The 15,551-nt window shown below is 31.1% G+C and overlaps 4 protein-coding genes across 4 annotated transcripts in view; 2 read left to right on the forward strand and 2 right to left on the reverse strand.

Moving 5' to 3' along the window:
• Positions 1 to 56: 56 nt before the first annotated feature.
• Vlet (COMM domain containing 10 protein valette) lies at positions 57 to 1,677 on the reverse strand. The gene is made up of 3 exons (XM_072893801.1): positions 1,158 to 1,677; positions 635 to 998; positions 57 to 511 (listed from the first exon to the last, which is right to left on the reverse strand). The coding sequence occupies exons 1-3, from the start codon at positions 1,184 to 1,186 to the stop codon at positions 302 to 304; spliced, it is 603 nt and encodes a 200-aa protein (XP_072749902.1). The 5' UTR covers positions 1,187 to 1,677; the 3' UTR covers positions 57 to 301.
• Positions 1,678 to 1,753: 76 nt separating this feature from the next.
• Positions 1,754 to 3,037, forward strand: LOC140666528 (probable methylthioribulose-1-phosphate dehydratase). Its single transcript, XM_072893800.1, has 5 exons — positions 1,754 to 1,944; positions 2,055 to 2,149; positions 2,241 to 2,509; positions 2,591 to 2,792; positions 2,900 to 3,037. Exons 1-5 carry the CDS (start codon positions 1,909 to 1,911, stop codon positions 3,018 to 3,020), a joined length of 723 nt encoding a protein of 240 aa, XP_072749901.1. The 5' UTR covers positions 1,754 to 1,908; the 3' UTR covers positions 3,021 to 3,037.
• On the reverse strand, positions 2,798 to 5,173 carry LOC140666527 (CWF19-like protein 1). The gene is made up of 3 exons (XM_072893798.1): positions 4,359 to 5,173; positions 3,621 to 4,269; positions 2,798 to 3,518 (listed from the first exon to the last, which is right to left on the reverse strand). Exons 1-3 carry the CDS (start codon positions 4,970 to 4,972, stop codon positions 3,219 to 3,221), a joined length of 1,563 nt encoding a protein of 520 aa, XP_072749899.1. The 5' UTR covers positions 4,973 to 5,173; the 3' UTR covers positions 2,798 to 3,218.
• A 4,853-nt stretch (positions 5,174 to 10,026) lies between these two features.
• Sim (bHLH transcription factor single-minded) overlaps positions 10,027 to 15,551 on the forward strand; it is a 40,824-nt gene continuing 35,299 nt past the window's right edge. Inside the window, exon 1 of the mRNA XM_072895191.1 lies at positions 10,027 to 10,458. The gene's annotated coding sequence lies outside the window, so the exon portion shown is untranslated. The remainder of the gene's footprint in view (positions 10,459 to 15,551) is intronic.

Here is a 15,551-nt window from a genome sequence, read left to right on the forward strand (position 1 = left end):
GTACAAAACAATAATATCTAAATTTTTTTAAATATATTAAGTAGCGAAGGATATATTAGAAAAGTAAAATATTTTGTCCCTATAAAAATTACAAAAAAACATTGATATTTTATATAAATTTTTTAATTATTTTAATAAATTTGTATAGATATAATTTCATAATTATAGCATATAAGAAAATAAATGTGTATAATATATATAAATAAATCTGTATATAAAAATTATGTAAAAATTGCAAAATATAATTTTGTATGATAAATCATTATTCATTTATATAATAAACGTGCTTAAGTTAAATTATTTACATTTTTGCTTCTAGTGCATCTAACTGAGTTTGAATTTTCTCTAAATTATAATAAAGATCTGTCAACTGTTTCTTGTCAAATTCCACTGTTAGTGTAGATGTCTTATCACCAGTTAGACCAAGTTGAAGTAATGCTACAGATCGTGCATCTTTGGAAATTGTAGAAGATGATGACTGAACATTTAGACACCAATTGATATCTTTCACCTTGTCAAATAATATAAAACTATAATTAAATTCTTTTCTTAATTCACCATGATTAATATAGATTAATTGCCACTAACTAAGAATACCATTAAGTTTTCTCTATCTACATTCATATTAAAATACCTGAATAGGAAACATAGATTTTTGTCTAAGATTTTCCACAATGCCTTTGCCATAAGTCATCCATGCGTTTGTAAAGATTGATATTTTTTCTTCATCTATCTTAAAATTGTCTTTCATGACTGTTTCCATGAGAGATGGTTTGACAACATTACATGCAGCTTGCTTGTAAATCGATGTAATAGTATCCAACAGAAGAATTAACTCATCTTTTGTTAGATCTAAAGAAACCAGCAGTTTTTCTTCTTCCTCCTCACTGAATACCTTTGTATCAATGCTGGATTGCAAGCTCTGACATATACGGTTGACAAGAAGACGGAATTTACTATTATCCAGCCGAGCCACTATTGTTAAACCTTGTTCTAATCTATAATAAATAATACAAGTAAATATTGCATTTGTGTTAAATGATAAATTATAACTATTTTGATGTAATAGCAAAATATAATCGCACACGCAATTATTTATAGAATTTTGATCTATGTTGATAATAGAGATGAAATGTTAGTGTGTGTATACTACATACTTTGAAGTTACATTGATCCAAGCAGCCATTGTAATCAGAAAAATAAATCCTTATATATTAATTCTTTTTCATAATATTTTAATTTTCATTTCTATCTCTTATGCTCGTAAAAAATCTTGGAAACTATTACTGCACTGTGCACTGTAATGTTGTAAACAATCACACACGAATGATCTTTGACATTTCTCATTCTCTAAACACGTTCTCGCTTTGACCACAGATCATGCATAAACTAGATAATCTTATCTCAACGTGGATACAAAAAAATAACTAACATATGTATTGAAAGCTATAAGAAATATGATTTATTTTGCAATGGGAAAATTAAAGTTGCAACACGATAAAATAATAAATTTTTACACGTGAATATATGTAATGCATGTTGAAATTATCCTTGAAATTTTATGTGTTCCGAAACTCGATGAGAAGTGTTAAAATCTCTTTTTGTCCACGATTGCATATTTATCCAATTGTAATTAAATGGAATTTGATATATATTTAGATAAACAAAAACACTTTTTTACAGAGAAGTTTGTATATAATTCCATACATGTGCAAATATTGATAGACATATACACACACACACATATATATATATATATATATAGATACATTGTGTATTAATATTCGAAAATAACACATCTTTATATCCTATTATCACTGTTCTGTTATCTACGTGATAAGAATTCTATTTAATAATTGCACGGTTACGCAGTTGTTCTCGTCTTTTATATTCATTTTAAGAGCGAAAATGTCATCAGAAGCTTATGATGCCAATTATGACAAGGTATGATATGAGGTTGTTTATATATATAATCAATTTTTATGAAATCTAAATTTTTTAATTTACGAATTTATTGAATTATTTTAATAAAATTAGTTTTCTCTTTTATACAGGAACATCCAAGAAATCTTATTCCAGAACTATGTAGGCAATTCTATCATCTTGGATGGGTGACTGGTACGGGAGGTGGAATCTCTATCAAACATGAGTTAGTATTTGCAATAATATTTGTTCTAGAAAGAATTTATTTTTATGAGAAAATATTATTGGAAATATAAAAATGTTGATTAAAATTTTAGAGATAAGATCTACATAGCTCCTTCTGGTGTACAAAAGGAACGAATGCTGCCCAATGATATGTTTGTGCAAGATATCAATGGAAAAGATTTGGAGTTGCCACCATCAGAGAAAAAATTGAAGAAGTCACAATGTACTCCCCTATTTATGTGTGCTTATTTAAGGAGAAATGCAGGTGCTGTAATTCACACACATTCTAAATTTGCTGTAATGGCAACGTTATTATGGCCTGGAAAGGAAGTTAGACTCACTCATCTTGAGATGATAAAAGGTATGCTCTCAAATTATTTTAAAAAGACACTTGAAAATGAGAGAAATTTGAACATTATTTAAAATAATTTAATTAACGCAGGTATATGGAATCAGCAAGAAGGTAGAACATATCGTTATGATGAAGAATTAGTAATACCGATTATAGAAAATACTCCTTTTGAAAGAGATTTAAGAGATGATTTAGATGACGTTATTCTTCGTTATCCTGAAACTTGTGCAATATTGGTACGCAGACATGGAATTTATGTGTGGGGTGATTCTTGGCAGCAGGCAAAAACTATGTAAGTTACTTACTAATTTATATATTATCAAATGTTTCTCTACAGTAAAATAAAATTTATTTGTAATTTTCATTTTAATCTTTAAAATGTTTTTTTCCTTTTAACAGGACAGAATGTTATGATTACTTGCTTGATATTGCAGTACAAATGAAACAATGTGGATTAAATCCACTGATGACTCCAAATGATTATGAATTAAAATATCAGGCAAATGGGTCATCAGAATAATTAGAAATTTCAACACAAACAATTTTGATATCCTAAATATATCTTTAAAAATTATGTACATATTAAATATGCATATAAAAAATTTTTATAAAACTTAAAATAAAAAGTAAATTACACAAAAATTGATTATAATTCTATTTCCATTATTAATATATACATATTTAAGTAAAAATTAATACTTAAAAGTAGTATAAATTTTCAAGTGTCTATGTCAAATGCTGCAAATTGTTTCCTAATTTTCTTTGCTACTTCAGTTTCTTCCTCTTCACTTATGTGACAATCCTTCCAGTCGGATCTGTCATTGATATCTAATATCCTGTCAGATGCTAATACTTCTCTGCCGAATTGTAAAGGAAAATCTTTTTTAATCCTGTAATACAACTTCTCTTCGTTCGGTAATTCTACATAAAAATATAGAACACCAGGTTTTGCGATCTGCTGTAAATCAGTGTGCTGTGGCAGTTCTGTTATTTTGAAATTATTACATTCAGCCAATTCCTAAAAAGTTATATACATTAAATGTTGGATACAATAATAAAGGACATATTTGATTTTAATCTGTAGTATCTTTACTAATTGTAAGATAAATAATAAAAATACCTCAAACATTTCTTTCAGCGCAGGTGCTTGATTTTTATGAACTGGTACTGCTTGCAGTTGACAGTGAGATGTTTTGAAATTTCTTTCGAAGAATACTGGTACTCTATCGGTACTCTCATAGTATTTAGTCACAGCTTTCTTGTAAAGATCCATTTCCTCCTTTACATTTTTTGGTAAGATTGACAGACTCTGATGATGTGTTATTGGTAAAATTAAAAGATGATCCTCTACCAAGCCACCCCTTGCTAATGCTAAATAGATCTCTGTGCCAATGGAAATCACCAGATGCTTTGACACAACTGGACTAGATAGACAGAACCAGCATTTTGACTGATCAAATTCTAATTTTGGTTTTTTATGGAAATTATCATTCTGGTGGCGTCTTTTCCCACTATCTTTCGAATTCATGTCATAGAAGAATTGTGTATGAGTTTGCTTTTGCGACATTGGATCATCAGACAGCATAGATTTGGAATATGGACTCGACGTTTCGTCAGTCGTTTTCATAATTAAATCTGATAATCTACTTCTATCAACAGGAGTTAAATTCAATGCATACAACCATTTTCTCTTGTGAGCATTCTTTATTGGTGCCAGAGCTATAAATCTAGTAGCTATTTCCATGTTTCCATCACCATGACTTTGATTCCTGTAAATAAAAATATTCAAAATTGAAACACACACATCTTATACAAGAACTTTTAAGATTTTACAAATAGTTTTGAAAAATAAACTGACCTGTATGGAGGCCGTTCGTAATAAATTTCTTCTAAAGCTGATACATGATATCTAGGTTTAATATGAGTAGCGAGCCAGGCGATTAATTTGGAACCCTGATACTTGTATTCTGGCTTGTTATTGTCAAGATTAGTTATGCCTTCAGGCCACGGAGATGTCATCAAGATATCTACACCACGAAAACTTGGTTGACCTTTTAAGCAACTATTTTTGATGGATATAACATCTTGTTCATTAAAGTATATCTCTTTGTTCTCAGTCGATGCTTTCTCAATTCCACTGAGATATGCTATCTTGAGACCTGAACTAGCAGTATAAAGACCACGTTTTCCAAGATAGGTGAGATTTTGACATATCTCATATCCATCCCCATCGGTATAGTGTTTCAAATCCGACTCTCTGTTAGGTCCAATAATATACGTTGGTACGGGAATGGTTTTCTCACAAGACTTGTACGATTCCAATTCGGAATTATCTTCACCGAAAAAATTACCAATGCATAACAAGAAGTCGAATGGACCGCTCTTCTTGTTGATAGCATCCACTTTAGAGAACAGGAACTTGAAGTGTCCTTCCACGTCTCCACAAATAAGAACTTTTTGCTTGTCGCTCATGTCTAATAATTATGCAATGACAGTTTACGTCGATATATCAATAATACTAATTAACAATGTTTCATTGCTTTTTTCAAACACTTCCTATTAAAAAAAAAGAATTATTTTGATTATCTCTATAAATGCTATTTTATTTTATGTAGGTTAGATCAGATTAGGACAACTTTTTGGAGGTTGTTTTCATACTGATTTGAGTCATGGAGAGTAAAGTATGAAGAAGGTATGTATCGATGGAAAAAGGAAGGAAGATTGCATTCGCAAGAAGCAGATATGATTGTCGAATATAATTGGTTATTGAGATTCAGGAACTTATGTGAAAATCATATAGGTTTATGTAGACAAAAATATTTTTTGTCTACAATTGATTAACATATATTATTATTCTTAGATAATATTATTATATGATAATATTTGCATATAATGAGTGATATTAGAGATATTAACTAATTATCAGGTAATAACTTAAAAAATAATTCTTCAATTCTTTAAGAATTTTAGAATTAAATTTTTCTATCCAATAATCAATTAATAATGAGAAAAAATTAATTATTAGATATTTTAATTAGCTATATATATCACAGATTCATAAAACAGATTTCAAACAGAAAGCTTCTGTGATATAAGATAAAGATGGTCAGTGAAGTATTATAAAATATTATAAAATATTTAATTTATACATGCAAAAATATTTCATAAAATCGTCAATATTATATTATTGAATTTTTTAATTCTTTAAAGATTTTTAAAAGTTCCAAACTTTGTTATACGATTTTAAAATTTCGTCAAAATTAATAATAAAATTTAAGATAATAAAGTTTAGAAATTAAAAAAAATATGTTTAAAGAATTTTAAAAAGTGTTGTTTATTTTAATTTAATTAATTTAATAACTAATAATCTAGAAGATTTTACGAAATATTTTTGTATATACTTTATAAATAATTTATAATACTTCGTAAATATACTTTTGCACTTTTATATGCGTGAAAAATAAAACAAATTGATTTATTTTCTTGAAAGCAAAATGACAAAATGGACAAACATTTTTTAAGCATGTGGTCATTGTATAAAATATAAAATAAATGGCAACTTTTATTCTGCATGAGTTAGAGCAATCGAATATCTATTTCAGGGAAACTTACTCAATAATTCGTAAAATAAACGAGTTTTTCTTTTGCAAAAAAAAAATCTTTCTTTAATTTCAATATTATGTACATATAATAAAATAACATAAACTCGAAGGTAAATAAAGATTATGAAAACTATGTTATTGATTTGTAAAAAAATTATATTAATAAAATCAAATTAAATAAAATTTATATCATAAAAAGATCTATTTCTAATTAGAAGTGTTTCTCGATAGTTTAGATTTTAAATATAATGCGAAATAATATTGGCAATTTTTGAAAATTTTTTCAAAGAAATTAAAATACCGAACAAAAAAATAATGAGAGAAAGAAAGAATGATTTCTTAAAAGAGACAAATATCTAGAAAAAAGAAAATGACATTTTCACCGATTCAGTTTAAGAGAATAATTTTTTACTCTCGAAACAAATAATGCTCTAAAAATGCTATATAACTTCATTTATTAAAATTTTATTAAAAAAAATATTGAATATAAGAATTTTTTAAATTTAATATAAAAATATGTATAATCAAAAAAAGTAAAGAATAAAACGATTTAAAGTATAAAACTATGGAAGAGTATTAGGCATTCCAAAAAAAACTTTACTTTTGAAAAAAATAATAGTAATATATTTATTAGCAATGTCCAGTACACACGGTGACCATCTGGACGAATACAATAAATTACAACCAAATGTTAGGACAAGGTGAAATGTACTATACGCTGTAAAATTTCTAAAGCAGGTTTACAATCAATTAAAGTATAAGGTCATAACTAAGTACAGGAAAAATAGTTTATATATTTTGTCCAGATGATCAACATGTGTACTGCACGTTGCTAACAAATATATTACTATTATTTCTTGACTATTCTAGTAGACAATGGAAGCACAGGCATAACAATACAAATTAGAATTTTTTCATCAGTTGCTAACCGTTTCAAGAATGGAGTTTTTTTTAAAACAACTAGCAACTGATGAAAAAATTTTAATTTGTATTGTTATGCCTGTGCTTCCATTGTTTGATTAATTTTATTCTTTTACCAAATTTAAGAAATTTGACTTATTTTATTAGCATTTCACTTTTTTCTCACATCTGGTTTCAATTTTTTATGTTACTTCCAGTTAGCCAACATATGTGCTGCACATTGCTAACAATACAAATTTATATACAGTCGGACCTCTTATCCTACGACATTTTCGGTCCGGAATCTTCCCCTTAAACCTCTAATCCTCTGATCCTACGACAAAAATTTGAGAGTGGGGGTATAATTCCTCTTTCGCGGTCGTAGCATAAGAGGATTTTTTTTAGGATAAGAGGTTTCGTAGCATAAGAGGGTCGTGGGATAAGAGGTCCGACTGTATTGTCAAATTTAGAAATTTTAATTGTATTATTACACACACACACTCATTATTTTATTCTAGAATATTTTATTTGTTTATATCTCAAATTTGCAAGAACAAAATTTTATATTATTTTATGTTTTATTTAATATTATATATATAAACTAATCTTTATATTAAAATGTAATGAAAGCACATGAGCATAATTGAGTTAATCGTACAATAGTTCAATAAATTATATTCGTATTTCCTAGTCGAAAAGATAATCAATTTCCGAAATTCATTGTACTTTCTGTTGAAATTTAAACATTACTTGGGGCGGCAAAAATTTCCAATGACAGAATGTGCCGTTCTTGTGTTCATTGTCTCTCGCCACAGAAAATGTGTGAACGGCCTCCCGTAAAGCATCCCTGTGTATTGTGTAAAACAGTACCCTCCTCCGTGTATCGTGTGCGCAGAAGCGTTAAAAAATGAGCGCAAAATGGAGAAGATGCTCTCTCGTAGCGGCGGCGGTTGCGAAAAAGAGATTCCCTGCGAGAGAGACCAAGAGGAAGGGAGAAACCCACAGAGTATATACATATACCTACAGAAGCAGAGGGGATACCTACATAAATGTCACGTGGGCGTGACCGAGAAGTTGGAGAATTTGCACCAATGAGATGCGAGAGGCGTTATCTCGGTTACATAGTTACTCTACCCTGATACATAAGCGGAAGTTGCAATCGTGTGCGGCTGCGTTATCATCCCCATGAGCATGTCACACAGACAGATAGAGGAAGATGAAGATTCTACAGAGTGTCGGAGGGAGCGAGAGAAATTGATTCCATGCTACTGAAATGTAGATAGAGACCTAAGAAGCAAATAGCAAATTACAGAAGATACACGCGGAAAATATGATAAGGATTACTTATAAGATATAAACACGTAACTCTATCAATGAAAACAAGGTAGCTAGTAATGCTACTAGATAGATTCGCACGATGTTCTCTATGAATGTACATTATGTTAAAGCCAAACTGCTGGACTGCGAGAGAGAAGGAGAGGGATGGAGAGAAGGATAGGACGTGCGCGAAGGTGCGAGAAAAGGATAGCGGAAGGCGGGGGCGACGAATCGGTTGCTTGACGGCTGTTGGTCCACGCTCGACGGGGAGTCCAGCGTGTACGGTGCATCCAGATGTACCAAATACGTGCTGCTGTTTAATGGTACACACGTGTTAAACATCAAATGAACTGACCACAATAAGGTGAATCTATCTTTTACTAATGAAGAAACACCACACATTGCAAGTGGCGTTGCCAGCATCATGACGCTAGAAGTCTCGGGTAGAAAGTGATCGTCTCCGAAGAACAAGTGTCATTGTCGTCGAAGAACGCACCGAGAGATGAACTATTATCACGAACGTTTAAGAAGCAGTGAATCGCAATTAATTGAAATAATGGTGTTTCAGTACGATTGAAAGAAGAGAGTGCGATTGTTCAATTGTAAAAGTGTACAGCAAATATCGATTTTGTGAGAAAAGAAGAGGCAGAACATTGCAGAAATTCAATAACGTTCCAAAGAAGAAGCTGCAAAAATTCGAGTTGCAATTCATCTCGTTATGACGGAGAGGAGTGAATTGCTTTTAGTTATCAAACTGTCAGAGATCATTTTACAGTGAACATTGATACTCTGAGTAAAAAGAGAGAGAAAGACTGTGTAAAAAAGCTAGCCACGTGACTAATTGACTTTGCTTCGAACAGGAAATACAGTGTACGTTTTTATGTGACAGGTTCGTGTTGCTCCTATTATTTAATGTAAATCGTGCGACACACACACATACACATTTTCGCGAAATAGAAAGAAATTTCAGATAATCGGTTGTGTGTTTCCAAAAATATTAAATTCATTTTACATTCTTTGCGAAAAAAAATACGCAATTCCTTATACGATTAGTGTTTAAGAACTATTTAAAGGAGTAACTTGTATTATTTCTTTATCAAATTATTATAATCTCGCGTAAGTTTGACTATAAACAGAAATAGAAATAGTGCACGATTTATTTGAACAAGAAATAGATTGTACAAAAACATAATAATTAAATTCCGACGATTGTATAAAAACATAGTTAAATTATTTAAATTCCGACAGAAAGACGATGCAACGAATTTGAGAGTGACAACGACAGATCGATTTAACTAATAAGAAGTCGTTTATCAATAAATATTAAAAATATAAAAAATGCAATAAATTCATGGAAATAAAACAGATATCCTAATAAGGAAAGATATCAAAACACAAAATTATTAAATAGTGTGTGATGTCTAAAGACATAAAGGAAAACAGTGCAATTTTATTTCTAAAATTATAAAACATAAATATATAATAGTAACATGATAATGAAATAATATCATTTATATCAGCCGTTACATGTGTAATATAAATAATAATAAATAATAGTGAAAATGTATAATAAAATTAAAATATAGCAAGAAAATAGTAAAAATATTACTTTAAAATAGTACTTTAATATTAAATAATAATACGTATTTTGTTGCTGATTAATAAAACTGTTTAATTATGCAATATTATAACGAATGACTCGCTTATAACGGATGTAAAGTTATTTATCATAAAAATTTTTGCGCAAATATAAAATCAGAATTAAGCTACAGCACATTTAAATGTAGAATAAGCAACTAGATTCTTAATACAATTATACGTATAACTAAGGCGACTTAAAAAATCCATCGAGATAGAATCTTGGAACTAGTAGAAATGATAAAATGAAATCTCACGACTGACTCTTTCTACGCGCAAGAATACGATTGAGGAGGGTGACTATCGCGTCGGAATGGCGAAGAAATTTGAGGCATCTCCGAAAATGTGTCAAGCACCGTCGGCTTGATAAGAGTGCGCGTCTCCAGGGAAGTTGACCGTACCGAAATCACTTTCCTGTCGAGGGAGACTAATTGGTTCCTGCCTTCCTCTTCTTCCCTTCGGCGCCGGCGGATTTCGATGAAAGGCCGGCTCTCATTGAAGGTTTGTAAAACAATCGATTAAGTACTCGAAAAATTGCGCGTAGATGTTTAATATCACAAGTAAAATAATATCAGAAAAAAAATAGATGTATATTCAATATGGAAAATGCAACAGTGTTGTAAATTAAAGTATCGATTAGATTAGTGCAAAAATTAGTTTGCGATCAAAATTAATAGCTATTTTTTTTCTTAGCAAATTGAATTAACTCGGAACAAATGCTTTGATTTTTTGGATAGAATTTAATTATTGTAAATTTATATTTATCCTTATAAGGCAGAAAGTTCCTTATATTTTTGATAAATATAATTTTTTTTCTCTTATATACATGCATACGCATAAACTGAATGAGAAATATTGAATATAATGCGTATTCTTCATCTGTTCTCTCTATCTACGACAATCAGAGTCGAAACTGATGTCAACCCGCATTCACATCGATATTTTCAATATATCTTCCTTCAATATCTTTAATGTTTCGCACGAATAATCTTTCGTAATCATTGACATCTTTGTATTTCGTATATTACGACATGAATCTGCACATGAATAGCGTGAGAAAGAGGTAGAAATGCTTGGTAATCGATTGTTTGAAATCATTGTCTTATATTCATGTGTGCGTATCAAATAATTAAGTATCGAATTGATTTGATAATTTGCATTAAATATTAACAAAATTATAGATAACATATTTGCTTATTATTAACATATGATATTGTTAACAATAAGTAAATAATGTTGAATTTTGCTTCACATAAAATTGATGAAAAAAGTGATTTTAGTATATCTCTTTACATTATCATAAAATTGCCAGTTCAAACTTGAATAACAATACAATTACATTTGATATGTTTCCGGCAAATTTTGATATTGATTAACGTTTAAATTAACAATTATATTAAAAGTTGCAAAAATATCTTTTAATATCAGTCTCTAATATAAGAATTTAATAAGGAAATATAGATTATAATTATTTTCTCAGGTGTAATTCGAGTGCGCGGATGCAGGTAAATTGTTCGCAGAGCTGCATCGAATTTATCTTGATATTGTATTACGGCACCCGCATGATCTTTCAGACACGACACACAATGTATAAATCCCTTCACTCTTTTGCTAATACTTTTCTGAGATTGATTTTCCTTTTAGGAATGCCATCTCACGGTTATTCCAAAGAGCTGAATAAATTTAAATGCTAAAACTTGCTAAAAAGAGAAAGAAAAAGAGAGCATTTCTGCCTTATGTAATATTTCATTTAGTCGCGAATTAAAAATTAATCAATACACTTCTTGAAGATAAAGTTTATGAAAAAGGAAATAAAAATATACTTTAAAATATCAAATACAAAAAAATATTGTACAATATTATGTAGTCGATTTTTGTTGGCTATTTTCTTGGATGGTTTTTTTCTTCAAAAATATAAAATAACTGCATAATGAAATACCTGGACAAAAAACTCTTCGATAAAAAAAACTCCCACTCACTAAATTATTTGCTCTTAAAATATTCCACAAACATTCCTTCGTCATTAAATCTCAATCTAAATATTTTTCTAGAGACGTAATCTTTCTTCAAGAGACTATATTCTCTCAGCAAATCGTAAATCTTCCAAGCACGCTATTAAAATATCCATGCATCGAGAATGCACCTACTCAGCCACCACCTCGCGTCTAAAAGCGCCGTCGTGGCAAAAGGGGTTGAAAAGCGTGATTTATCCGCTCGTATGAGCACGCGTCGCGCGTGTGAACCAACCGGATCGTGTGAACTATTTTCGTGTTACCGTACTCGCGAGCGCCGGATTCTCATTTCGCCGACGAGGGTGAAAGAAAAGAAAAGTAGAAAGAAGTACGACGTTAGGTAAATAGAAACGCGCGTGTAACGTATCGCGGCAGCCGCGAAGGGGCGTGCCGCTTCCTAAAGCGATTTGTAAGTAAGGAAACTGTCGAACGTGATCCTGGCCCGTGATCCTGGCCGCTTTACCCTTCCGCGGATCACGCAGAGAAGAGCATCGCGCGAAGACTTTACATATCTACGTCTATGAGCAGCTGTCTCGACGACAGATTACGGTGTGCTCTTTACGAAGACGTACGATCTTCCTAAGGCTTTATTTTCGAATTTTTTTTCAATGCCAAAATATCATCCTTCCGCTTTACCTGAAGTTAAAACTCTTTTAATTCCTTTGCTGCGTTTAAATCCTTTCAATTAGTAAAGCGTGAACATACAAAAAATCTGTGTGTTGCTAAGTCTCAGGAAGAAAGAAAAAAGCAGCTATTTCTTCACAAAAAAAAAGAGGGATTTATTGTAAAAATAAAGTAAAGACTTTCGTGACGGCTATATAATTCTAAAAAGTATATAAAAATATTCTCAGAATCTTTAAAATTGCAAACAGTAAAAGAAATGGTTGCTTTTCTTTCTACGTGAGACTTAACAATTAACACACAGATTTTTCTTTTATAAAATGCGATGCAAATGATAAAGTTAATTTTTTGCATGTTTTGATAGAATCATGTAAAGATTTACATTACGTATATACGACTCTGATTGTTGGACAATTTTTCTTACGTTCACGCTTTACTAATCGAAAGGATTTAAATGCAGTAAAGGAATTAAAGGAGTTTTAATTTCAGGTAAACCGGGAGGATGATAATTCGGCATTAAAAAAAGGTTGGAAAATAAAGCCTAAGACCGTAGATCTTCGCAAATTAATCGAGCAACCCGCAAATCGTCGGAGGCGGACATTCACCGTGACGTGTATATGTATAACGGCAATAATAATAGTAATTCATGAATGTGGTTCGGTCGCGATGGCTAATAATAGCGCGATCGTAATGGTGATGGTAATAATTGAATGAACCGCGCGCGGGTGCCTTACAACATCCTGGCACGTGCGTAAACAGCTCTTAGGTAATTCAGGGTTGATGCCTGACGTATACGTACGTGTATATGCAAAACGCTCGCAAACAGCAGCGCGCTTTTCTAGAGAAACTTCGCGCGCTAACACGCGCCGATCATTACTTCTCCCCGGGAGCTATGAACATTTTTAACCCTTTGAATTTTAACTCATCTATACTTGAATGCTTAAATTTCCAGAGCCGGAGAAAAAGCACGTCAATATTAATTTATCCGCAGCATCTTTAGAATTCCCTAATAACGACTAATGACGATAATTTATAAATAATAATACAGGCTCTATTTCAGATTTTTGCACTTTTATTATATAAATTCTTTAATAAAATAAGGTTCAACAAAATTATAATAATAGGTTTATTATGATAGGTATAAATAGATAGATAGATAACGATAAATTTTTAGGAGCTGCATATTGTTGTTTATTATTTTAATTTTAAAGAGAAAATATTTTCCGATAGCGGAAGAGAATTACAATATTAAAGTCGATCAGTGTTTCTATATCACGCGTTCCTGCTTCGTTACCAACGATTATTAGCATGACCAACCGGAAGAATTATATTATAAATTGTTGACACATTTAAAAGATTAATGTCTCCATAACAAAACGCAATAAATATCACGATACGCGTTGGTGGAGATCGTGTTTTACTAATCAATATCAATTCAAACATCAAATTTTTCAAACGGAGAAAATGTGAAACAGAGAAAATGTAAAACGTTTTTTTATTGTAAATTATTTTCCTAAAAATGTGATATGAATAATTTCTTCTCTCATAATCTTTTCATTCCTGATTTTGTTCTAATATGAAATTTTAACATAAAGAAGTTTATAATAAAAAATTGAATTCTTAATTAGTAGCTCTCCAAAGTAAAGCTTTGAAAACTCTTCTCAAAATAAGAGTCAAATTTATTCATGCTCGTCTCATTGGTGCGTTTAAGTTAAAATTTTTATCAGTGAAACGAAATCTCTTAGGTGAAACAAAATTGGAGACACCAGCCTCCCTACCTCCCCCTCGTCCTAGGAATAGTTTACACGTCTTCTTTTACTACCTCGTAAAATCTACGGGCATTACGTAAAACGGGGTAATGCCAGAACAGAGAGAGGCTTTGTCTCGCAGCTCTCTCGAAAGCCGCGCGGACGTAAACGTGTCCGGCGAATCACAATGTATAGTGCATTGAGTTTCTCGCAGACGGGAAAGAAAAATAGAGAAAGGAAGAAAATCTCGAGTCGACACATAAAAATTTCCCTCCCGGTTTATGTTTATGTTTCTCCCTTGTTTATTGTCTCGACTAATTTAGCGTCAAATCACGATTAAATGCGTGATGTATCGATAGTGATTTGTGCGCGGACTTTTGAATGAACTTTACTAATAACAATTAATTTTTAACAGTTAGAATTTTCTAAAGTTAAAAATTCGTGATATATGTGATTGAGAAAGTGTCGCCTAGACATTTAAAATAATTATGGTAATAATATTACAAAAAAAAGCACAATTGTATTAACAACATCAGTTCTCCAATTGATATCTATCGATTATATAATTAATTTCTTTAATATTTAATATCACTGTTAATGTTAATATTAATTAACGTTTTTATTAATGTTGGATTTCGTTAATGTAATAATCAAATAAAAAAGTTAACGATTATAACTGCGATTTGCAATACATTAATTTTTTACTTAAGCAATACTTGATGTAATTCTCATTAAGACATTTCGCATATATCCGAATTCTTAATATTTTTCATGTAGGTCGTTCTCTAATGTTACAATCTATTCACGTTACTACGATAGTACCTTTTCACTCATTCGTTATAGTGTTCGATTTCTGGATGTGGATCGATGCGAGAACACGAATTTCAATAGTGACTCTGATCCAAACGCATTGGCCAGATTTCCGTAACTGTCCGGCGGTGGTCGAGATCAGAGAGGCCGCAAGCCACAGCTGGGACACGCTCTCACCCCGGATGACCGGATAGGTGAAGACGGCTTAAGCGTTTGGACATGTGTAGAAACACGAAACTCGATACTTCCTACATACCTACCGGACATCATAGTTATCCGATCGATATTAATGGGTGATCTACAATCTCGAGATCCGCTCGGAACTGACTGGCAAATTGCCGATGAATTTCAAACTACCACCCTAAAATATTGTCGTAGGAGGCCAAAATTTAAAAAATAAATG

The sequence above is a fragment of the Anoplolepis gracilipes genome, chromosome 6 (assembly GCF_047496725.1).
Source record: "Anoplolepis gracilipes chromosome 6, ASM4749672v1, whole genome shotgun sequence".
NCBI lineage: Eukaryota > Metazoa > Arthropoda > Insecta > Hymenoptera > Formicidae > Anoplolepis > Anoplolepis gracilipes.

Coding starts and splice junctions, on each gene's coding strand:
- Vlet (XM_072893801.1), bottom strand. CDS start 1,186: ATGGCTGCTTGGATCAATGTAACTTCAAA. Junction 999..1,157: donor TGGATCAATGTAACTTCAAA/GTATGTAGTATA, acceptor TATTTATTATAG/ATTAGAACAAGGTTTAACAA. Junction 512..634: donor AATCTATGTTTCCTATTCAG/GTATTTTAATAT, acceptor TTATTTGACAAG/GTGAAAGATATCAATTGGTG.
- LOC140666528 (XM_072893800.1), top strand. CDS start 1,909: ATGTCATCAGAAGCTTATGATGCCAATTATGACAAG. Junction 2,150..2,240: donor GGAATCTCTATCAAACATGA/GTTAGTATTTGC, acceptor TTAAAATTTTAG/AGATAAGATCTACATAGCTC. Junction 2,793..2,899: donor TGGCAGCAGGCAAAAACTAT/GTAAGTTACTTA, acceptor TCCTTTTAACAG/GACAGAATGTTATGATTACT.
- LOC140666527 (XM_072893798.1), bottom strand. CDS start 4,972: ATGAGCGACAAGCAAAAAGTTCTTATTTGTGGAGACGTGGAAGGACAC. Junction 4,270..4,358: donor TACGAACGGCCTCCATACAG/GTCAGTTTATTT, acceptor TTTTATTTACAG/GAATCAAAGTCATGGTGATG. Junction 3,519..3,620: donor CGCTGAAAGAAATGTTTGAG/GTATTTTTATTA, acceptor ATAACTTTTTAG/GAATTGGCTGAATGTAATAA.